The sequence below is a fragment of the Rhipicephalus microplus genome, chromosome 2 (genome assembly GCF_043290135.1).
Source record: "Rhipicephalus microplus isolate Deutch F79 chromosome 2, USDA_Rmic, whole genome shotgun sequence".
Taxonomy (NCBI): Eukaryota; Metazoa; Arthropoda; class Arachnida; order Ixodida; family Ixodidae; genus Rhipicephalus; species Rhipicephalus microplus.
The window spans coordinates 136964216-136988338 of NC_134701.1; the positions used below are offsets into that span (position 1 = coordinate 136964216).

A 24123-nucleotide genomic window follows, 5' to 3' on the forward strand; every position below is an offset into this window, starting at 1 on the left:
CACCTGCCAGTAGCCAGAGCGTAAATCTAACGAAGAAAAGAACTCTGCTCCTTGTAGGCAGTCCAAAGCATCATCGATGCGCGGCAGAGGGTATACGTCTTTGCGCGTTATCTTGTTGAGTCGGTGGTAGTCAACGCAGAACCGGATGGATCCGTCTTTTTTCCTGACGAGAACAACCGGTGAAGCCCAGGGACTGTTGGAGGGCTCGATGATGCCACGTTTCAACATGTCGTCCACTTGTTCGTCGATGACACGGCGTTCAGCAGATGACACACGGTATGGACGCTGCCTTAGCGGGGCTTGTTGACCGGTGTCAATACGGTGAACGACCGCAGAGGCTCGGCTCAAGCCTGACTGGTCACGATCGAATGAAGAACGAAAGCGGAGAAGAAGATTTATAATCTCTTCGCGCTGAGTTGGTGCGAGCTCAGAGTCGATGGCATTCGAGAATACGTCCAGAGCATCATTAGGCGCGTTGGTAGGAGTGACAGCACAAATTGGGAGCGAAACCGCAGAATCGGGTATAGTAGTCGAAAGAATGCACTCGTAAAGTTCGTAGCTTCCCAGGCATTCTCCACGTAGTAGGGATGACGAGCTGTGCGATGGATTGCACACATAAATGACAGCGTGACCATTGCGAAAAATGACGACGGCAAACGGAAGCATGATATTTCGATGGCACGCAGATGGGACCGATGGCATAAATAACACAGGCGATTTCGGAGGGGAGGCACACGACACCGAGACAACAACAGCTGAGAAAGGCGCAATGTTAACGTCAGAAGCAGCAAACACTCTACACGAAGCACCATCGTCAGGGTCATAGCACGGCACAGACAACGCGAGTTCAGAACGAGCACAATCGACCAAAGCAGAATTTGACGAAAGAAAGTCCCACCCAAGGATAACGTCATGCGAAAAACGGAATAAAACTACAAGTGTGACGACGTACATCGCACCTTGAATGACAACTCGTGCGTTGCACAAAGCTGAAGGCTGAATATGATGGGACGTAGCTGTCTGCAAAGATAGGTCGGTAAGTTGTGTGGTCACTTTCTTCAAGTTTCGGCACAGTTTCTCGCTAATTACAGATACGGCAGCTCCAGTGTCAACAAGTCCGTGCACCTTAATGCCATCAATATAGAGTTCGATTTCGTTCGGGGAACAGCAGTTAGGTCTTGAAATTTTTGCTGCCAACGCAGTTCTTGCCTCCGAAACTGCGCCCGTCAGTTTTCCCCTCGCGGTGGGCTGTTGCGACGCAACATCGGAGAAATAGATCGACGACGAGGAGAAGGTGAACGGCTTGCGCCGGATGGTCGGCGACCGGGACGTACGTCTAGAGGTGGATTGGCAGGAACGGGATATCGCGGCTGAGCGGGCATGGTGGGCATGTAATGTGAGGCCCCTGCAATGTCCTGAGAAGGGAAGCTGCGACAACGGCAGTGATGAGCTACGTGGCCTGGGATGCCACATGAAAAACATATCGGCCTATTATCTGGGGTGCGCCATTGGCTGACGATAGGGGCACTGTTCGCTGAATAAGGTACCGTAAATGGTCGTGCAGGCGGCGGCGTCATATAAACGTTCTGACCTGTTTCATATACAGCCGGAGACGGGACGGTCAGCGAGCGGGAAGGTGGGGTCGACGAATAAACGTGGCGAGTAGCTTCGTAGATGGCCGGAGACGCTGGCGCACGTGGTTGAGCAACTGCGGCTGCATACGTTAGTGGTGCGGTAACAGTTGGGGGAGCCTGAGCTGGCGGCAATGCTTCGGCAACTTGCGATCGAATGACCTGGCGAAGCGAAGGCGACAAGGGTGCCATCGGCTCGGTAGTTCTTAAGATTATAGATAGCTGCCGGGCGACCTCCTCGCGTATGAATTGCTTTATGACTGGCATCAACGCAGAGTGGTCGGCGGTGTCATGGCAATAGTCGAGGGATGAGATGTCCGCGGTGTCTTGAGCAGCGCAACGTGTAGAAGCGCGCTGCCTACGCAGCTCATCATTGCTTTGGCAGAGCTGAATCACCTCGGCGACCGTCTGGGGACTCTTCGCAGCCAGCATTTGGAATGCACCGTCGTCGATTCCTTTCATGATGTTCTTGATCTTGTCTGGCTCGTCCAGAGTCGAATCGACGAGCTTGCAGAGAAATAGCACATCTTCGATGTAGCTCGTGAAAGTTTTATCTGCTCTCTGTACTCTGCCCCGCAAGCGCTGTTCAGCACGAAGGCGGCGGACAGCAGGACGGCCAAAGACTTCCGCGAGGGTTTTCGCCAATTCCGACCAGGTACTGAAATCACTTTGATGATTTCTGTACCGTAGTTTTGCCACGTCGGTCAGGTAAAAACTCACATTTGTGAGCTTATCGGCTGCGTTCCACTTATTGACGGCGCTCACCAGTTCATACTCGGCAATCCAGTTGTCCACATCTTGGTCCTCTGTGCCACCAAATATGGGGGGGGTTGCGCTGCCGGAGAGCACCAGCGCAGAAGACAGGCACAGGTGCGAGATCTGGAGTAGCAGCATGAGATGGCCCCGGATCAGTCATTGTAGGAGGTCGTTGGAGTGTGCAGCTGCGAAGTTCCAGGGTGAGGACCAGATGTGCCCAGCACTTCCACCACTTGAAACGGGTTGTTGAACAAGCAGGAGAACTCAGCGAAGGAGAGCTTTATTTAGCGCAAGGGCTAACTGAACGCAAGCCTGCGATCACAGCAAGTCTTCTTCTCTTTCTATCCTCAAGCTCCATGCCCACTACCCTCGTTACAAATCAATCAATTAAATTATCAATCAATCAATCAGTCAATCAGTCAATCACTCAATCACTCAACCAATTTGTTACTGGAACATCAGTACAGCTAAGAACCTCAAGTATTTGAATATTTGGTGATATGCATTAGTATAAATACAGAGAAAAAACCGCAGACGAAACTCTTGCCCTTACCTGATGAAGATCATCTGAGTGTAGCTGCACCTGGCCTTGCTTCCATTCTTTGCCTTGGGGGGATGAGCGTGTCCACAGGATATTTGTTACATTATTCATGCGCATCAAGAGGCTTAGGTTTCCAACGTTTGGATGCCACATGTTGTACCTGAAAGGAAAAATTAATATGGCATTTTAAGTGTACCAACTATTCCTACTGTTAACCAAAATTTAGATTGTAAAGAATTCATTTCCTATTAGGCCAAGAAGGGTGTTCAGCAACAGTTTTCAGAATATTTCTCTAGCAATCTTATCAAGGAAATGCCATTTATTGCGCGCACTAATGATGAACAAAAGCCCTAATTGATGGTGTGAAGGAGGTTGATCGGCAAGGGTCAAAAGTGGAGTGTAATATGATCTAATAGCCTAGTGTGACAGAGGCTTGCGCAGCTGATAAATGGATAGCGTGAAATATTTTATAATAAGAGAAAAAAAACCAGCTTAAAAGCTGCCCTCCAAGGTCCCTAAATATGCGTGGCCTTTGCATCACAAACGAAACCAGGTGCTAGGATAAAAAGCCCGCTATAAAGGTAAGAGCCTTAGATGTATCGTCAAAGAAAAAAAAGTGATCGTCCACGACGGCGCCAACACGGATTTAGGCGAGACATTATCACCGTGTAATAACATCATATTGTCACGTCCTCAAAAATAAAAGAAGGCTAAAATATGTGACGCCAAAATGGCATCACATGGTGGTGTCATCTTATGACTTCGTTTCATGGTGAAATGTGGGCTGGTAATGGTGACATTCCAAAGCCACGTGAGGTACAGAATGCTTGCAAGCCTCCTATAGTGGAGGCAGTGAAAATTTTAAGAGGCACCTTAGGTGCAGAAAAGTTTCGGGCAGACGAGATCACAATCGGCTGACAAGATAACAAAGAAAAAAATGTCTTTTCCGCCTTCGAACAATTTCGGGCAGTTGTACGATGGAACCACGTAACTTTTTTATATACGCCACTGTTGTAATTTCACTACTATTTTCGTATGAGGTTGGTCATGCTAGTAGATACGCCCATTACATATAATAAAATTATTAAACATTACTACCCGGTGAGGAGAGTTTCAATCCCCTCACAGTAGACTAAACAGAGCAAAATCGGTCACACTCACACCATTGCAGATACAGTCTTATTACTCACCGGCACTGGCAAAAGACATAAAATATATGGATGCTGTTGGCAAGACATATGAGAAAGAAGTATGCACGCTTGAGCGTATGCTCTGGAAGTGTGGGTTGGTTGGTCCGGGAACGGTTTCCCGGGAATGGTTTACAGCGATGATAAAGTCTCACGACCATATTCTCCAAGTCCTGGATGTCTAATACGCACATTACAGGGCTAGGAGGCTTGACCTCCCAGTCGCAACGTGTGATTAGCCAGGCAAGTGGCTACATCCTGTACAGGGCGTATAAATAAAGGTATTTCCATCCATCCATCCATCGTGCTACTGGACACCTACAACGTGTTATGGGCATGCCAGCTCTATCATTTTTTCCGAAACACTAACTTAACGCGAGAAGGCTGGAAGGCGGCTCTGCTCGGCTGCCAGAATCTTTCAGTTCAATACGCTGTGGTCTGGCATGTCAGCACAGCGGCCACAACTAATGGGGTCCCTCACTATAGGACTCCACCTTGTATTGGGGTATAGCCGGCTCATTAGGCACTGGTTTACCGTACACCATTTGCGCAGATGGCAGCTTTATAAAATACCCTCTATACAGATGACAGCTTTAAAAATGTTTGCTGCCTCCACTAGCCTGCAACTGCAGCATACGCATGCATCACCTTGCCGGATATTAATCTGCTGAACGCTACATGTCTGTTTTTTTCTAACGTGACTTCAAGTCACTCACATCGTCTCGAAAGGTATCTTGTGGTTTTCGTCATTCAAATAAATATTGGTTTGTCTCCTTTATGCAAAACCCCAGGAGGACGATCCCTTTTGCTCCAATTACAGGAATGTGTACGAAAATGGCTATGTCCACTATACTGTCGATGGAGGCCAAAAAGCTCAGCATCCGAAGAGCATACAGCTTTTTGTTAACACTTGACACGTTAAAAGTGGCTTGTGCTTATGCGTACCCAATCACACTGAATGCATAAACCACTTTCACTGAGAAATTATGTCAAGAGTTGAAGGTTGCTTACCAAAACGTGAAACAACGACCTGTGTCAGGAGTAGGGCTCATCTTCATTGAAACCAGGTGGGCTTTACTTATGGTGAAATGGCTGTTCTGAGCATACATGTAGGGTCCTACACAAATGAAACATAGGAATGACATTCTTACACATTATTATTTCGCGGTTATGCATCTTCGTTTTGGTAACGACGCGTGCCTATTCAAGCCAAATATTCGTAAAACTTTTCAGAAATGCATGACATAATGTGTAAGGCACGCGGACAGAGTTCAAGGAAAGAAAAGAAGCACAGACAAAGGGAAACAAATACATCAATCAGCTATGTTTATGACTCTCATCTGAAATAACATTCAATGTGAAAAAGAAGCTGTACATGAAGTGTCAGCTTACGTTAAAGATTTGCAACGCAACATGTACATTCGGCCAAAGTGTGGGTCTACACGAATAAGGTTTTAGATGCGAAGCAGGTCGTTGCCTACCCTGGAGGTGCTGTGATCGCCAGACCTTGGACACGGTTCGCTGCATTTTCACCTTGCTGCATCGCCACAATTCGCTTTTCTACGTCTTAAAAGTGACTCAACGCTCCAAGACGAGGCCAGGCACCGTCGGAAATCACCATTTCACCCCGGCAAGTTGTTCTTCTGCTGCTGTTAATGCACCATGCCAGACTTGCAGAAGGGTTGACAGGCGGGCTAGTTGGTACAAATTGTGTCCCGTTGGTTTGCGCTGCCAATTTTTTCATTATGCCCGTCTACGCTGGGCCGCCGTGCTTAACCTAACCCCGGCGTCGTTGCGACAAGACGCCACCTTTCTCTGTCAGCGTTCGCTTCCAGAGCACGTCCCCGACAGGAAAATGGAAGTTGTCGCAACAGGAACGCTAATAACAGATGAATAGCTTAACGACAAGCCATGGTCACATACTGCGTCAGCCATGCAACGCCGATATCACCGTCCTGATCCCCAGCACCGCTCAGACGAGGCCGACAATGTGACCACCAACACCCAACGCGGCAAGCCGACTCCTTGCCGTGCACGGCCAGCGCCCTTTTCGAAGCGACACCCACTGCCACGGTTACACCGGAAGACTACAAAATAGTCCTGTGACCGAAGGGTTCATTACACCTAGCCAATCTGGAACCAGCCCACCTCTCTAATGCGCCGCTGTTGGATTCGACTCACCCAAAGTCTTTCACATCGACCAGAGGCGCATTCACCCGACGAACAACACTATCACTCTCAGCACGCCTGATGTGAACCGTGCAAAGGCTTAGCTAAAACTTACACAACTAAAAACTGCCCACTAATCCTGTGCCATGGCTGTGTATGCCCCTGCACCCGTGAACTCGGTTAGAGGCATAATAATCGATTGGAACAGCTTCGAAAGTGATGACTAGATTTCCAACGAGCTTCGTGCCCGCAATCCAACTATCGTCATCGTAAGCGCTCGGCGACTGGGAAAGACCAGACATTTCGTCTTAACCATCGCTGGTCATACTCTACCCAAGCATTTCTGCTGCCTTACTTCCACGCTCTTTATATTTCCCTTCAGGAAACGGCTAGATGTGTGCTTCAATTGCAGACAAACTAGCCATAGGATCGACTTGTGTCCGAAGCTGTAACAAGATAGCTGTCGTCGTTGTGGCGGAAGCCACCCGCAACCTACCAACAGCAAAGAACTCCTTTGCCCGGTGCAATGTGTCGTTTATAAAGGCGTCGACGTAACCGGCAGTCGCAACTAAAAATGTTGATTTCTGAAAAGGAAGCTGCTAGGACACGACAACAGCCCCGAAAAAGCAACTCAGCACCTTTCCGACTGCCAGACTGAGGGTACTACTACCGACAATAAGAACTATCAAGAATCTTTCCCGCCGCTTGGTGGAAGGAGCAGCAGTGCTACCAAACCTGAGAACAGTGCCCACTCCCGATCCCCGTCAGGGACCGGGGATCACCACAACAGACTTCCGGCCATCCCACACGCAAAGAGCTTGGGTTGCCTGGCAGACGCACCAGCGGCGACAGCCGAATACACAGCCCTTCGAAAACCAACAGGTGAGGGAGTTGGCAAAATAGGTTAAACTATTGCAATGACAATTTGCTGCCGATAACAATAAAATTGAACAATTGGAACGCAAGCAAGCGCCTGCTAGCGCCACAATTACGACCAGTACTGAACAGATCGTGGCCGGTATCGCGCAAAAAGAAAACACTGCCACAATGGAAGTACACGCGGTCAGGGGAACGAAATATAAGGCTGCTGAACCAACAGCTGCTATTACCACCGCAGACCCGAATGTCTCACAAATCAATGATCGAATATAAAGGATAGAATTTCTGTTCGACAAAATGTCTACGGAGCAAACAACTCAAAACCAACAGCTCACTGAAAGTATCGGTGCCCTTGGTATAGCTGTCGCTAAATTTACAGCTCGCTTGGATTTCCGTTCGCTTCCCGCTCTGACCGAGAGTTCAGCTGCGGCCAGCGTAATCACATCACAGACACCGTCCTCAACTCCCACGCAGCCTATTGCTATGAAAAATCCCAAAATGCTCTCGACGCAATCTGTCAGGGCAACACCATATTCAGGAAAAGATGGCAAACGCGACCAGCACGCTCTTCTGTCAGTAGAATTGCAGGAGCTACCGCAACAAACGGGAAGCTTTGCAATTTCACCTCCGATCCGCCGACCAGTCCTCTGATATAACTGCGTTACAGGACACAGGCTATTCTGCGAATCTCTCCTGAATTTACCGCATTCAACCAATTTACCACTGGCGGTAAGAAATCGGTTACTGTCACACTGGTGCAAAGCAATCTTACGGCTGTCCAACATGACTTGCAATATCCAGAGATAACTCACACTTTCATAGAACTTCTCCCTCACAAGTGCTCAGATTCCAGAGTACTATACATTATAAATTTGTATACTTAACCCAGAGATACCAGAACCCACGCTTGACTCACTTCTAAGAAAAGTTAGCGGAATAGTGGGTCACTCACAGCTTATAATAATGGGCGACTTTAATGCGAAACATACTGAATGGGGCTACCCCAAATATGACTGCAGAGGCACTAAAGTATGGGAAACTATTAAGGAATTGAGTCTTACCCTTCTCATGCTCGTGCGAGCGACCAACCAGGATTGGGAATAGCGTCAGTCACTACACAACCCCCGGCTTGACACTTTCTAATAACGCTTACGCAGTTACGTGGGAAAACAGTGAAATACATTTAGGAAGCGACCATTATCTGCTTTCCATCAAAGTACCCACTAAGGGCTGCAAAAGAACAAAATTCACTACTAAACACACGAAATGGGATGTCCTTTGATTCTTGCGAAACAAGCGCTCAAACACCACTATCGAAGGTCTCAATGAGTGGACTACTGACCTCACTAATGATACTAAACGGGCTACATGCGAAACCCCAATAGAGTGGACACCTCCGCCCTGGGCTCAAAACTTGTGCAATTGTGTGAAGCACAAGCCAGCTTACATCGCCGATGGCTCCACCAAAAGCACAATTGAAACTTGCAACGCCGACTGGCGCAAATTGAAAGGGACATCGAGGTATAGTAAAAAAAAAGTTAGTCAAACACAATGCATCTATGCGACAGGCTCAACGGTCAGCTAGGAAATAAAAACACCTGGCAGCACCTCAGGCAGCTATTGGATCCTGAGCAGACTAAAAGCACGTCGCGCAATAACATGAATCAGCTCGTTAACAAATAAACAGGCCCCAACCATCAATTACTGCAAGAACGGGAAAACAGGTATTTATACACACAGGTAGACTCGTCACAAATGCCTGAATACCTCGGAAATACTAACCATGAGCTAGATGAGATATAACCGATGCGAAAATACGTTCTGTTTTGAATTGTATTCGTACAACGGCTTCCCCAGGAGATGATCGAATTTCCAACAAAATACTGCGTAACCTAGACGATAAGCCTATTACGGCAATTACTGAACTTATGAACAAACATTGGAACACTACCGCCAAATTGGAGACATGCTCGAGTAATATTTATTCCCAAATCGGGCAAGACTATAAGTGTGGAAAATATTTGGCCTATTTCTCTTACATCATGCCTAGGAGAAGTGATGGAACACGCAATTCTACAACGACTAACAGCTTATGCAGAGCCGAGGGACCTGCTACCTCCCCACGATGGTGGGATTTCGCCAGCAATTATCCATACAGGATACAATGCTGTAATTTCACAATATATTAAATCCTAGGCACACAGCAGCTACCAGGATCATCCTGGGCCTGAATATCACTAAAGCATTTGATAATGTGTCCCATGCAGCTGTACTTGACAACCTGGCCCAAATAAACGTCGGCTGTCAGACTTAAGATTACATCAGAACTTTTCTGCATTGACGCACGGCTGAACTAACCATCAGCGACCTCAAAAGCGACAAAATCACCCATAGTACACGGGGCACTCCACAAGGAGCCGTGTTATCACTTGAGGCTGGATTTTTAGGCAATAAAAGAGTCTGTTTTCAGCACCAAAGACAAGCAGGTAAAACACCACTTGAGGCCATTAAACTCGTAATTATACGCACAATAAATTTCTACAAAAATTAAAATATACCAAAACAACGAAGTCGGTGACTTGTATCTACGGCGAGAAGCATAAAAAAGTAACGTTGTTTAAGATAGCAGAAAGGTACCAACAATTGAACATAGACATGCATTTTCCATGCGATTCGCAGTATGGGGTTTTTCATTTTATTGTCTAGCGTTGTGCGGGTTGATTGTCCTCCATTCAATCAACACTCTACTAGGTCTCTTTTGCTTCGTTGTGGCTGGGAAGAGCAGCGCAGGAGCAAATAAACGGGCCACTTATACCTCAGAAGGGAGAGATGCTAGGTCGAATCGCGTAGGAACAATTTCTCCCCTATCGGTGAACACTTTAAAAGACCCTTCACTAGGCTTGGCTGTTTCGAGCTCACAGGCGTAATGGTGCACTGAGTACTCCGGATCATTCTTGTTAAAATTTTCAAAATTACCTGTCACAAAAAAACGCTTAATTTCTAATGAATGCCACTTGCACTTCTCGCAGGCATGCGCCCCAAGTTCTAGAGAGTGACGTACAGTTAGGAATGGGCCTGTTTTTACGTCACTACTTTATGTTAACATTAGTGGGCTGACGTCGCATACCATACGCTCTTAATCAGAACTTCGTTAAATGCTAGCTATATCTAGAAAAACAGACAAAAAAATGTCCCATCTCCTGATTATATCCTGCATTTTAAACGGTACCTCTGTACTCACTTCACCCTACGCTAAGTCTTCAAGTCCCGTCGAGGCTTTGCCGAGCAGACCAAACCCTGTTATGTAGGCTGTGGTTGGGCGTTGCGTTTACCAACGCCTACGCTTTCCGCATTGGGATGGCTGACACCGCAGCCTGTGGCCACTGTGGCTAAGAGGAAACAATCCAACATATTCTTTGTGACTGCCTAGCGTATAGTAAACAACGACTATGCCTTCGCAAGGAACTCAACAAATTAGATGATCAACCTCTGCCGGAGCAGGGAATTCTGCAGTATCGTCAGGATGCGCTTCACAGAAGAGGGCTATGAAAGCGCTACTACAGTTTTTGCGATCGACCGGCCTTACTGAACGGTTGTAGCTAGGACGCCCTTCCTGTGTGTGTTTTCGTTTTTTTTTTTTGTGAGTGCGCGGGAATTTTTTTCTCTATTTAACCCCTCTTTCTTGCCCCTACTTCCCCGCCTTCAGCGCTGGGTAGCAAACCAGATGCCAATATCTGGTTAACTTCCCGCCCTTTCCTTTCTCACTCTCTCTCTCTCTCTCTTAAACGGTACCTCAATGAGAGCGCTACGCGTGACATTACTCCACTTGGCATGTTCAATTTGTGTGTTTTGTTGTGTAGCATGAATAAGAAGTACTTTCGTTTGGGCTAGCTCCTTCGTATCATTTTGAAAGGAAAGCGCAAAGACAAAGGGAATAGAGAGCACAGTTTGTCTCTATGTCTTTTTTTTCCCTGTGTCTTTGCACTGTCCTTTCAAAATCAGTATAATGAGTGAAAACCTAGAAAAATAATAAAAGACACAAACGGAATCTCAGTTTGTTATTATTCTTTTTGTTAGGAATAGCCTCGAGATGCTATTCACTAATCGGCCCTCGTTTTGTGTCCACCTCGGTGGACCAGTCCCTATTGTGTGCTGTGCTGCTGACCCGCATGCCGCGGCTTCGATTGTGGCCGTGGCGGTCACATCTAGATGGAGGCAAAAAAGTAGATGCCTTGAAAAAGAATGGCGATTTGGGCTAGTTGGTTCGAATTCATGATAATAAGGGTTGCAGAGCGAGCACGAATGTGCTAGAAGAAACAGACGAAAGTCGAGGTACGGGAGGCAAAGAGGAACACAGCGCTCATGTTGTCCTCTTTGCCTCCCGTACCTCGACTTTCGTCTGTTTCTTCTAGCACATTCGTGCTCGCGCTGCAACCCTTATTATCATGAAAGTAGATGCCTGTGTACTGCGTCATGCCAGTGCACGTTAAAAAACACCAGATGGCCAAAATTTGCGGAGACCTCCACTACGGCGTCCCTCATATTTACATTGTGTTTTTTCACGTAAAACTACACAAACTACCACTGCTACTACTACCATATACTGATATTACTACTACTACTACTACTACTACTACTACTACTACTACTACTACGGCTACTACTACAACAACAACTATTACTACTACTACTACTACCACCCCACTTCGCCTGCGTTTGTCTTCTCGTCGTTCGTGCATTGTGCCTTCGCCAACCGGGACAATGTTTAGCTTGTGTTTGGTGCGTCGTCTCCAACCACAGTTTCAGCGGGGCGACGTGGTGTATTCGAGTCACAATACATGATCCTTACCAGCCTTTCCTAAAGTAAACGCACTGACTGATCCGTCCCACAGAAAGTGGTTATATACACAACAGAGAGTGCCGAAACGACACAACATTGCTGGTGTACGCGCACGAGTAGCCTGGAACACGTCGCATGTCGTTCTTGGCGCGTATGCGTCATGTTATTTTCCAGCTCCGATACCAAAAAGAACATGGAAGAAATGAGGCTCGCAATGGCTACATGGGACGAGAGGCAATAGACTTCAGCCTGCTTTTTCGAATGATGCTTTGGTGGCTCGCAGCGAACAAATTCGAAAAATCACCATGGTAGAACACTTTTCATTGGGCATGCAAAAACTTCTATTGTCTCACTACAACTTAATATGCCACCTAGAGAGACGCTTAAAAAGTAAATTGCAAACAAAATAAAATCCGCGTGCACATCGCATTCTTCACCCGAAGGTGCTGCAGCAATAGGGTTATTATGACAAGGAAAATATGCCTTCATTGACACAACACACATTGTTCTCTTTAAGGGACATTTCATTCTGTCATGAAACTACCAAAAGAAATTATTAGAAAAATAAAATCTGATACGACATTCTTAAATCTTTATTACCATTGTGCGAAGAGGACTGTTTAGGTACATTCATTTTCAAATGCATGTTTTACCATGAAATGCTTGACATAGGAGTTTGACCTCAGTATAATTCGACACGATGATAGTAATTTCTATCCTAGTTCATTTTTTATATTGTTACAGCTGTCATTTTTGAGTAATGACTTAGGACAAACCTTGAAGCCCTGTTCTGTATTTTTTCATGTTTGTCACTTGAAGACATATGACAAGGAATTTCATACGGAACAAGCGTATTCAGGCATACGGTGAATGTATGGTAAATACACCGTTGATTATAAACAGGCCGGTACCTGTCTCAGGCTTCGCTTTACAAAGTACAACAATTTAGCGACTTTTGACACCAATGAATCAATAAGACCATTCCATGAGTGGTCCTCCATGGTTTTTCATTCGTTCTCCAGCTACCCGCGGCTGCCCAGAAAAACCAGCTCTTTCTTTCCCATTGCAACACTCAGGTATTCAGGGAGTTTCTTCAGTTCCTTCAGGGCACTGCACAGCTGTCTCGGCCATAGACATGCCCCTACAGACGCTGAGACGTTCTTTCACTAGAAATAGCGTCTTTTGCACTCCCCATGTTCCTCCTCAAATCACTACCAGCATGACAGCCTAAACTTCGTTGAACCTTATAGTATTTGCAAATACCAATGTTGCCTTTCTTACATGCAGAATGGTTTCTTACCACGCTCGAAAACAAAATTTGGGCTTGAATAGCGCTAATATAGGTTCTTATTTAGAAAATAGGCATTTATAGGCACTTATTGGCATTTAGGCATGAACACCCAAAACAGGCACTTATATGTACTATAAATACACCATAAAAGCCGTTCTTAACCTCTATTTCGTGCTCATATATCGAAATGGCACGAGCGGAACGCAATGAACAAAATAGACATTTTCCTATATTCTCGTCTCTAGTTATCATCATTCCTCTTTAACATTACGATGCGTGGCCTGCCCGTTGTTTTGGATCAGATCCCACTCATATCACAGTAAATGGGAACGTTGCCCCCACTGTTCAGACGACCAGGGTTTCAGGAATGCTCATCCAGCATAACACTCATAACACGGAAGCTCTCAACAAGCCACAGGCGTCCGTACAGCAAATGACGAGGCTTCTCAGGAGAGTGGCTAAGGAAAATCAGGGTATGAAGGAATCCGACCTATGCAACTATGCAAGTCATTTCACGCTTTTGTAATCAGTTGTGCCACCTACTCGTTCCCTTTCTACCAAATAAGATAGAGGAATGTGGAAAAACCTAATTTCCTAATCAGGCATACATATCAACTTTCTGTAGGACTTCCCTGATACGCAAGCCCAGAAAAACTACTGCACCTTGATATCCACAACACAGGGTAGGAACTCATCGAAGGGCTTTTAGTGGCCCAAGAAGAAAGTCTCTCACGAACCAAAGCAGGCTTGCACATACTCAACCCTCTCGGACGATGAACTATAGTTGCACGCTCAACAACAGGGTTTTTCTGCCAGTGACATCTTGTGCAGACATTATAAATAAACCCCTGCCAAAAAATAGGCTCGCAGGAATACATAACGAGAGACGAAAAGCAAGAGCAGAAAACCTCGAAAAACAATTTCACGATCACCTAATTGTTCTGAATGTTGACGCCACTTGACAAGCGAAAGACCGTTACACCATGTGCGCGGTGACCGGCAATGGGAAACTTATTAATGCAGCAACCGTAAAAACGGCCTCAGAATTAGAGGCAGAAGAAGCTGCCATTGCGCTGGCCACCTCAATTCCGGCTATAAACTTCATCCTGAGTGATTCGAAAAGTGCGCTCATTAATTTTACAATAGGCTGTGTTGGGTCGATCGCGGCCAACATTATCAAAAATAAGAAACGAGACAATAAAATACCACTTACATGGGTGCCCGCTCACGCTGGTAATCCAGGGAATGAGGTGGCCAACCGCGCAGCCCAAGGTTTAATCAACCGGGACGGGGACCACTCCACCCTGAACTTCCCACAGGAAGGGGTGACCACGTATAACGAAATTACAGCGTATTACCCAGAGAACCGCAAGACATACGCGGCCCCGCATGAAGATATGTCAAGAGAACAGGCCACGATGTGGAGGCAAATCCAAACCAATTCTTTTCCCAGCCCTCATCGGCTGCCTAAAATATATCCAGAAGAGATTACACCAAACTGCCGATATTGCAGCTGCGTGAAAGCTACGCAAAATCACATTCTTTGGGAATGCGAGCGTAACCCCCTACCAAGAACAATACTGCCATCTTCATCCTTGGAGGCGTGGGAGTAGCTCCTGTTGTCAGCTGACTACAGTCTCCAGGCAGAAGTAGTTAGCTGCACCGAAATGGTCGTGGCAAGCTCTTGGCCACCACCCTTTGAACCACCGGCAAGTTAAGTTTACCGACCTTGCTATGCCAAAAAATTTGTTTCTTTCACTCTCTCTGCCTAGCTTGAGTAATGCCGTCCCCCCGTCCGCACTACTCCTCTCGCCGCAGGTGTTATGGCATGCCAAGTAGCTCACGCCCTCTAAGTAGTGCGTGGTCATGTCTTTCTCCCTCGCCTGCCGCGCGCTCGCCGCGTGTCAGCTCTCTCTCGCTTCACCCTCTCCACCACTTGCAACGTTCGGGGCCACCCCTCACGTGGGCATCATCTCACCCGCGCCACCTCTCTCCATTTGTCAGCGAGAAGAACCCGCACACCAGTACATGCGCGCAGCGCTCGCCTCAAGATGCTCGCAACGCGACAATGTGGACAACGCACCGCTGATTGCCGCACAATCGCGTCGATAAGTGTGTGTGCGTACCTTTTCTGGCTGTCACCGGCATTGTGAAAGTTAGCGAAGCCAATTGCATACGCGAATGGTGACTTCAACACCGATGAAGCACGAGCCAGAAAAGCCAGGCAGCCGATCTTCCACTGCTGAAAGCAAGCGTCGGCAGTGGAAGATCAGTGTCACCGAATAGGCGTGAGCCAAGAATACCGATGGTGTTCGAGAATACAAATGGCGCGCGAGTAACACCGACGTGACGCGAGCCAAAAAAGGGGAGTGCAAGCTTCTTCAACGCGTCCCACCTCCCATGCCTTTGCGTTTCAAACAAACGTTTACTCGAGTAAACGCTACAACGAGCTTTAATTCAAACTGTTCTTGCAGCACCCGTGTCGACGCCCGTCTCAACCGAGTCAATGCCGTGCGCACCGCTGCGGCTTAGCATTCCATACTTTTTTAAGCGTAGCGTATCTTCTGTGTCATCATCAGCCTGACTACGTCCACTGCAGGACAAAGGCCTCTCCCATGTTCCGCCAGTTAACCCGGTCCTGTGCTTGCTGCTGCCAATTTATACCCGCAAACTTCTTAATCTCATCTGCCCACCTAACCTTCTGTCTCCCCCTAACCCGCTTCCCTTCTCTGGGAATCCAGTCAGTTACCCTTAATGACCAGCGGTTATCCTGTCTACGCGCTACATGTCCTGCCCATGTCCATTTCTTCATCTTGATTTCAGCTATGATATCCTTAACCCCCGTTTGTTCCCTAATCCACTCTGCTCTCTTCTTGTCTCTTAAGGTTACACCTACCATTTTTCTTTCCATTGCTCGCTGCGTCGTCCTCAATTTAAGCTGAACCCTCTTTGTAAGTCTCCAGGTTTCTGCTCCGTAGCTAAGTACCGGCAAGATACAGCTGTTATATACCTTCCTCTTGAGGGATAGTGGCAATCTACCTGTCATAATTTGAGAGTGCTTGCCGAATGTGCTCCACCCCATTCTTATTCTTCTAGTTACTTCAATCTCGTGGTTCGGCTCTGCGGTTATTACCTGCCCTAAGTAGACATAGTCTTTTACAACTTCAAGTGCACTATTACCTATCTCGAAGCGCTGCTCCTTGCCGAGGTTGTTGTACATTACTTTCGTTTTCTGCAGATTAATTTTAAGACCCACCTTTCTGCTCTCCTTGTCTAACTCTGTAATCATGAGTTGCAATTCGTCCCCCGAGTTACTCAGCAATGCAATGTCATCGGCGAAGCGCAGGTTACTAAGGTATTCTCCATTGACTCTTATCCCTAACTGCTCCCATTCTAGGCTTCTGAAAACCTCGTGTAAGCACGCGGTAAATAGCATTGGGGAAATTGTGTCCCCCTGCCTTACACCCTTCTTGATTGGTATTCTGTTGCTTTCTTTATGAAGCACTATGGTAGCAGTTGATCCCCTGTAGATTTCTTCCAGAATGTTTATATATACTTCATCTACGCCCTGATTCCGCAGTGTTTGCATGACGGCTGATATTTCTACTGAATCAAACGCCTTCTCGTAATCTATGAAGGCTATGTATAGTGGTTGGTTATACTCTGAGCATGTTATACTCTTGGTTATGCTCTTCTGTGTATAAATTAACTAAAAAATACCAACGCACTCTTTGGGAGATTGATTTGATATTGATGTATCAGACACAGTATGAGAAACCTGCTTAATTGAGCCGACCTCCAGCTGACCAGCTGGCTTTGATAAACGCAGAAGAGGAATTGCGCAAACGATGATCACACGTCTGTTGGCAAAAAAAGTCACTGGCTGCGCTTACACTGCACGAACTATATACGTACAATACGGAAATTGCAAATTATTTATTTATTTGTCTTTTTATTGAGTCAGTTCCAAAATATTTGACCAACAATTGAATTATTTGAAGAAACAGGAATTTTTTATGCACAGAAGGTACTCGATGAGAAGAATAAAAGCAGAGTATTGTTTAAAGAAGACAAGCAGATCAGTTTGTGAAATACCTGTGTGTGAGCGCTGTTTCATTTTAATGATATATGATTGTCTGCTCGACCAATGCCTTCTCAGCCAAACTTCACGCTATGCTTATGCAGCAAAAGACACAATGGTGCTCGGGGCATTTGGACAAAGAAGCAACAGCATAAATATTTAGTACTGATAGAATAGATATGTATATTATTGAACGCATGGTGGTAAAAGCAATCAGTTAAAGTAATGTGCATGCCACAGCGAAAAATCTCTTGCTGTGGCTCTGCTGCTGGCTTATACGAACTTGTCGTGGGTTCAAGAATTTTCAGTCGTTTTCTCGGCGGCGCACAGTCTAGGCTGTAGAAAGGGCAGGACCTCTCTCGTAACGTGACACAGCTCTGCATCACCTAGCCCCTTCGAGATTTCTCCAGAGATCACTCGACGACGAATTCCAAGCGGTTTGTCGGCATAGCGGCGCCTTCAAAGGGAATAGGCGGCACGCGTGATATGTCCTTTGATGCTTGTTTTCTTCTTTTAAGCTGGCTTCTGCCGTGTCCGGATGGCACCCGGAGTTGTCGCCGCCGCCTCTGGAAATTGGATGCGTGCCCTTTCCTGAACGCTGGCTTGTGACACTGACTGCACTGCGGGGTGTTATCTGACCAACAGCGCTGGCTGGCATCATACCATCGGTGCCTGCTTGCAAATATCACAGCTCCGCGGCTTCCAAGACCACTCTGGAAATCGGATGGCGACCAATGATGTGTATGGAGCTCGCGAACCGTTCACTACCCAGCAGAAATCGTGGCTGGTTATCTATCGCCTTCGCGTTGCTGCCGAACCTTGGCACGCCTATGAGGGCATTGAGCTGTGATCTTGACCTGAATGTGGTGCCCAGTTTAGTCTTGTAATTCAGCCACTTTCCTTTTTTACAACCCCAACCAATTTGACCCAGGCTCTTCCCCGCATAGAGCTTTGATTAAAACCATTTTGGATTTACAGTTGTACCGTGCCGCTCTAGAGTGAAGAGCATCGCTGAAGTCCTCGCGTCAGACGCCAACACCAACTGCGACAACTACAAACAGCTCCTGTTGCACGATGTTACCATTGGCAGGACCTTCACCAGAGGCTACGACCACTTTCAAGCTGCAACGGCTGGTGACACACTCTGCACAACCAGCAACGTATGTGAACACGCACTCACCAGCTCTTTTTGTACAAGATCCATACGCCTTTCGTGAAGGACCACAAGCGCAAGAGCTCATGACACCCATCGCTGTGTTCACTGACCCACTGGCACTGCTTACAATACCAGTGCTCTTGGACGTTCTGTACAATAAGTATGGGTGTGCCGGAACCACAAGCGAGTCCGACACCTGTCACTTCCGAAGTGACATGTCGCTCAAAAAAGGCGATTCACCTAGTATCGTGGAAATCATCGCAACAGGACCTACCAGCCAAGCCATGGTTTTCTGCTGATGACGCGATTGTGGGTGCCATCTCAAATTCATGCCTCACATGAAGGAACACTACGTCCAGCATCTTGAAAAGCTGGTCGCGATCAATACTACGACATATTCGGCTGTGTTCTATATGGTTTCGAAGTTTTATCGCCTAGTCGAGGATACATATCAGACCCCCCTACCCACGCACTGGGGTCAGTTATGATCCACCCGACCGACCCGAATTCGTATAGCATCTACAATCACCTTCACTTTGGCCGCATGCGCAGCACCACGACAGTCATCAGGGAGACATACGACGACTTCAGCTTGATTGATTGATTTGTGGGGTTTAACGTCCCAAAACCACTATTTGATTATGAGAGACGCCGTAGTGGAGGGCTCCGGAAATTTAGACCACCTGGGGTTCTTTGGTTTATTCCACCTGGGACCCAAATCTGAGTACACGGGCCTATAACATTTCTGCCTTCATCGGAAATGCAGCCGCCACAGCCGGGATTTGACCCCGTGACCTGCGGGTCAGCAGCCGAGTACCTTAGCCATTGGACCACCATGACGGGGCTATATATATATATATATATATATATATATATATATATATATATATATATATATATATATATGTATATGTATATAAGGTCGTAGGTTCAATTCCTGCTCCCGGCTGGGTATTTTTTCATCCACTTTTCTTTCTTCTTATTTACATTCCATTGGTTCTAATAACTTCCCCTGTACATTCCTTGGCATTACTGTCTGTTAGATCTCATTAATATTGTGTTAAAACACAGAAAAACGAGCCCTTAGGTATAAACTTCTTTCCCTTTGTCACCGGACAACCACTCGACTAATGCTTGTCCGGTGATCTGTCTCGTGCATTGACTTGTTGTGCCCCACCGAACGATAGTTATATTTATTAGGTGGTCTATACGATATATATATATATATATATATATATATATATATATATATATATATATATATATATATATATATATATATATATATATATATATATATATATATATATAGATATATCGTATAGACCACCTAATAAATATAACTATCGTTCGGTGGGGCACAACAAGTCAATGCACGAGACAGATCACCGGACAAGCATTAGTCGAGTGGTTGTTCTCGGCCAATGCTTGTCTGGTATTCGCTCTCTTGGGCTGCCTAAAAAGAATAATGTTCGAACTCAGCAGCTATTAGTTATACTGAAATGTTATCATCATAACAGGCCAAAACTTTGTACCACCACAATTGATTCGAATTCGAACTAATATAGTTATGTCAAAGTGCTTTCAGCGAGCAGTGCTAATGCATGCTATGAGAACAATTTTTGTCATTCGTAGTAACAGTCTCCACCTTTGTGAGAATCACTGTCGGAGGGCCACCAATTGAATACCCGGAAATCCCGACTCGCCGCGTTGAGAGCCCACATGGTATCGGCATCTCTTCGCTCTGGGAACCATCCGCAGTTTGAAGGATCTGAAAAGCTGCAGGTCACCGTCTCGGCTGCTTCCACTGAAACGACATATTATATGCCATCATTTATTTGCTTGTAGTGGTTTCGTGTCTAAGATAATTAAGCTGTCGTCGTCTGCTTAACTCCAAGGCAATTTTTGGTATTGGGAACTCACAAGTTAGAGAAATAATGGGCAGATTCCACGTGCAGTGGGAATCGATGAAATGTGAAGTACGAATCAGGAAGGTTAATTTGTCACTTTAGAATCAGCACAACGTTATGAAGCGGACGGACGTAGTACGCTGTAAACACAAGTAGAATTGTTATTCACGATCACGTATCTAGATAAGATGCAGTTATGTTGTTCATAGTCGCCTACCAGCGGCAACACTAACATTTTTAATATTACCACCAGCAGTGGTAAGCATGTATATTAAGGCATGCATTATTTTCATGTCGTTATTATTATCTTTAGACGCATCATTTATCTTCGTCCTCAATTCACGTGACGCAATACGGAATTGTGTATACGTTAAGACATCGAAACAGCCACGAGCACATCATAAACATGACATGTAGTCATTGTTTTACATGACACGCCTGACATGATTTGCACCAGTTATATACCTTCGCCATTCATTGACGTCACGTAATGCCAAATTTTGTTTATGTGAGGCTAGTGAAACGAGCGCGAGCGCAATATGAGCATGATGGGTAGTCATGACTTACATGACATGCATTTCGAGATTTCCTTCTTATGGCCTGTTACTTATGTTCGCCATGCAGTCATGTCATACCATACCAGTTTCGCAATATGTAATGTGAACGAAATCACTGCAAGAGCAGCAAGACCATGACAGGTAAATTATGACATTCGTGAAATATATGTCATGATTTAGATGTTATCACTAGTTACTGACACTCGGTTCACAGTCATACCAGTTTAATCATTGAAACGGCCAAAAGATCTAAACGTCGTAGGCAGCTAGCTAGATAAAGAGACACGGTCAAAGTTGCCGAAATTTGGTAAAAAATGTTTCGCATTTCAAAACAGAAAAGCTGCAGTTAGTAAATAATTGACATACAAAAAGGAAGTTTCCTGTGGCGCAAAAGTCATTTGCTCCGCCAAATACCAATAATAACATGACTCATATCTTTAAGTTCTGTTGCTAACCTTTATGAAATGAATGCGCCATGTCTTTTTGCCAAATAATAGCACTACTCACCTCCTTCACTCTGGCTGTCTGGATGGCACATATTATATTCAATACGGTCGATGCTGACGCCAAGGGTATTAGTCAGGTACACAAACTGTATAAAAAGAAACAAGCAGCCTGAATGTCTCGTAATGCACTATGAAGTATGTTGTTATACGTTAGAGAACTGTGTAGAGCCTTATATAGTAGGATGATTTTGCTGGTTTGATTGTATTGATACGTGGTGATAATTGTGTAGCCACTGATTAGTATATTGTTTATTAAGGTACATCACACAATATTAAGAAACTCGATGGTAAGCATATCGATTTTCTCTGAGAACACTTTAATGTCAGAGCCAGTGTGAACGATTATATGCTAGATACAATAAAACTTTACCTTGCGCTATAGGGAATAAACTATGATAGATCAATAAACATTTATGACGTCGGCTCTTTTCACTTGTCAGCAAGGCTACCATTTCAAGTTTCCTGCGTTGCTTCACTTGTTATCGAAATTTGCACCTCCTTTTCAAATCAAGTCAAGCGATTACCCACTGAGAGTTAACGATACAAATTTTAAAACAATAAAACACACAAATATACTATAAAATATTTTTGATGAACGCAATGCAACGTTTTCATTTCAATGAAGGCTATAATGTTTTCTTGAAAAGGTACTTCGATCAAAACTATTGAAAAGACGGTATCAAAGAAAGACATTTAGTTTTATTCATCAACGTCGTGATCATGAGCCTGAATACGTCCAACGCGGGACAACGGTCTCTCCTATGTTCCGCCAGTCAACATAGTGCTTGCTGCTGCCACGTTTTATACCCATAAACGTCCTAATCTCAACGGCTTGCCAATTTGCCTCCTCTTTACCCGCATGTCTTCTCGGTATCCGGTCTGTGATTCTTAATGAGCGGTAATCTTGATTTTGCGCTATGTGCTATGCCCATGACCACTTCTTCTTGGTTTTGCCTATGTCCTGAACACTCGTTTGTTCCCTGATACACTCTGCTCTCTTCTTGTCCCTTAGGCATACACCTACCATTTTCCTTTTCACCACTCGCAGCGTCATCATCAACTTAATTTTAACCCACTGTGTAATCCCCCAGGTCTCTGCCCTGTAGAAAAGTACCGGTAAGATGCAGTTGTTATACACCTCCTTCTTCAGTGAAAATAGAAATCTACCACTCATAGTTTGAGACTGCTCGTCGAATGTTATCCACCCTATTCTTATTCTTCTAGTTACTTCAATCTCGTGGTTCGGCTCAGTGGTTACTAACTATCCTAAGAAGATACACTCTTTTACAACTTCACATGAACTGCAACCTATAGATATCTCGAAGCGCTGTTCTGTACCGTGGTTGCTGTATATTACTTTTGTTTTACGCAGAATTACTTGAAGAGCTACCTTTCTGCTCTTGTTGTCTAACTGAGTAATTATTAATTGCACTCTGAGCGACCAGGATGCAAATCATGCTTATTCAATTAGACAAGGAGAGTATCGAACGGACAGCCAAGCTCGGCTTGACGCTCTCTACGTGAGAAGAGCCGGGTGGAGCGGAGTGTCCCCTGCTTAATCTCTGTACCAAAATAAAGTTTTAATCATCATCCTTATCATCCTAGCAAAATTCCGGTTCTGTTGGTGTTGTGCAATGAACTCTTCCCACTCGGCACCCTGGACGCACCAGTTGAGGTGGTATAGCAAAGTAGGAGGAAGAAACATGCCGCCACTACACAAATAGCGGTGATTGACTTCCTGGTCACATGAAGAGGAAGTAAACGGTGTAGAAGTTCTTGTAAGGCTGAGAAAATCTTATATGTACAGACTGTACAGAATATAATTCATAGTCATGAACATACAAGTTTTATAAAAAACACTTTGCAAATAAACCGTTTGTAGGGCGACCCTACGGGATTTGGCGGAGTCGAAGGTACGCAACAAGTTAAGCCCGGTTCAGAATGATTGCTGTAACCCTCGATGCTCCGCCGTTATAAAACCCACGGTGAACGATCACCTGTTCTGATAGGACAGTGCACTTAGTCAATCAAAAACTCGTCACAAGAACGCCACCTACCTGCACGTTTGAGAGGTCATGCCGTCGCCCCAAATAACACAACCAATTGTTAATAAAATTAAAACGTCCTAGCGGAAAGTTCCAGCTCAGCGGGCACATACTTGTCTAAACTTAATATTACGCGTACTGGGATTTGCGGCTATAACAAAGGCGTCCCTGGTAACTCGTTAACTTCTTGCCGATGGAACAGTAATCCGCCTGTCCACAGTGACATGCAAGTGGAACTGCTGGCTCTGCGCACGTGGTTACACTTACGAAATCATTTGAAAGAATTAGCCCGAAGTAGCCGAAGGCACGCCAGGGCAATAGCATCCGTCAAAGGTGTCACTTTCATGTGTTGCAAGCACGTAAGCTTCAGAGATATACCTGAAACAAGCCGGATTGTGCTGAACGGTCAACGGCGATGCCATGGTTTTCCAACGCACGTCACCATAACTCGGCGGTGAGCTTTAGCTGTGCGAAGAGCGAACGTAAGCCGAACTGATGCGAGAATGCACCCTGCTGCGCTAGATCTCAGAAGGGGCCCTTCGATGTGCAGGCCAAAAGTGCCATGAGGCATTCA

The 24123-nt window shown here is 45.7% G+C and overlaps 1 protein-coding gene across 3 annotated transcripts in view; it reads right to left on the reverse strand.

Annotated features, from left to right (window-relative positions):
- The window catches only part of LOC119169741 (MAM and LDL-receptor class A domain-containing protein 1), a 317209-nt gene that overhangs the window by 90493 nt on the left and 202593 nt on the right, over positions 1 to 24123 (reverse strand). For all 3 annotated transcript variants that reach the window (XM_075886843.1, XM_075886841.1, XM_075886842.1), the window contains exons 48-51: positions 21506 to 21590; positions 20180 to 20338; positions 5127 to 5232; positions 2941 to 3088 (exon numbers count right to left, since the gene is read on the reverse strand). In XM_075886843.1, the coding sequence (XP_075742958.1) occupies positions 2941 to 3088; positions 5127 to 5232; positions 20180 to 20338; positions 21506 to 21590 (498 nt within the window). The remainder of the gene's footprint in view (positions 1 to 2940; positions 3089 to 5126; positions 5233 to 20179; positions 20339 to 21505; positions 21591 to 24123) is intronic.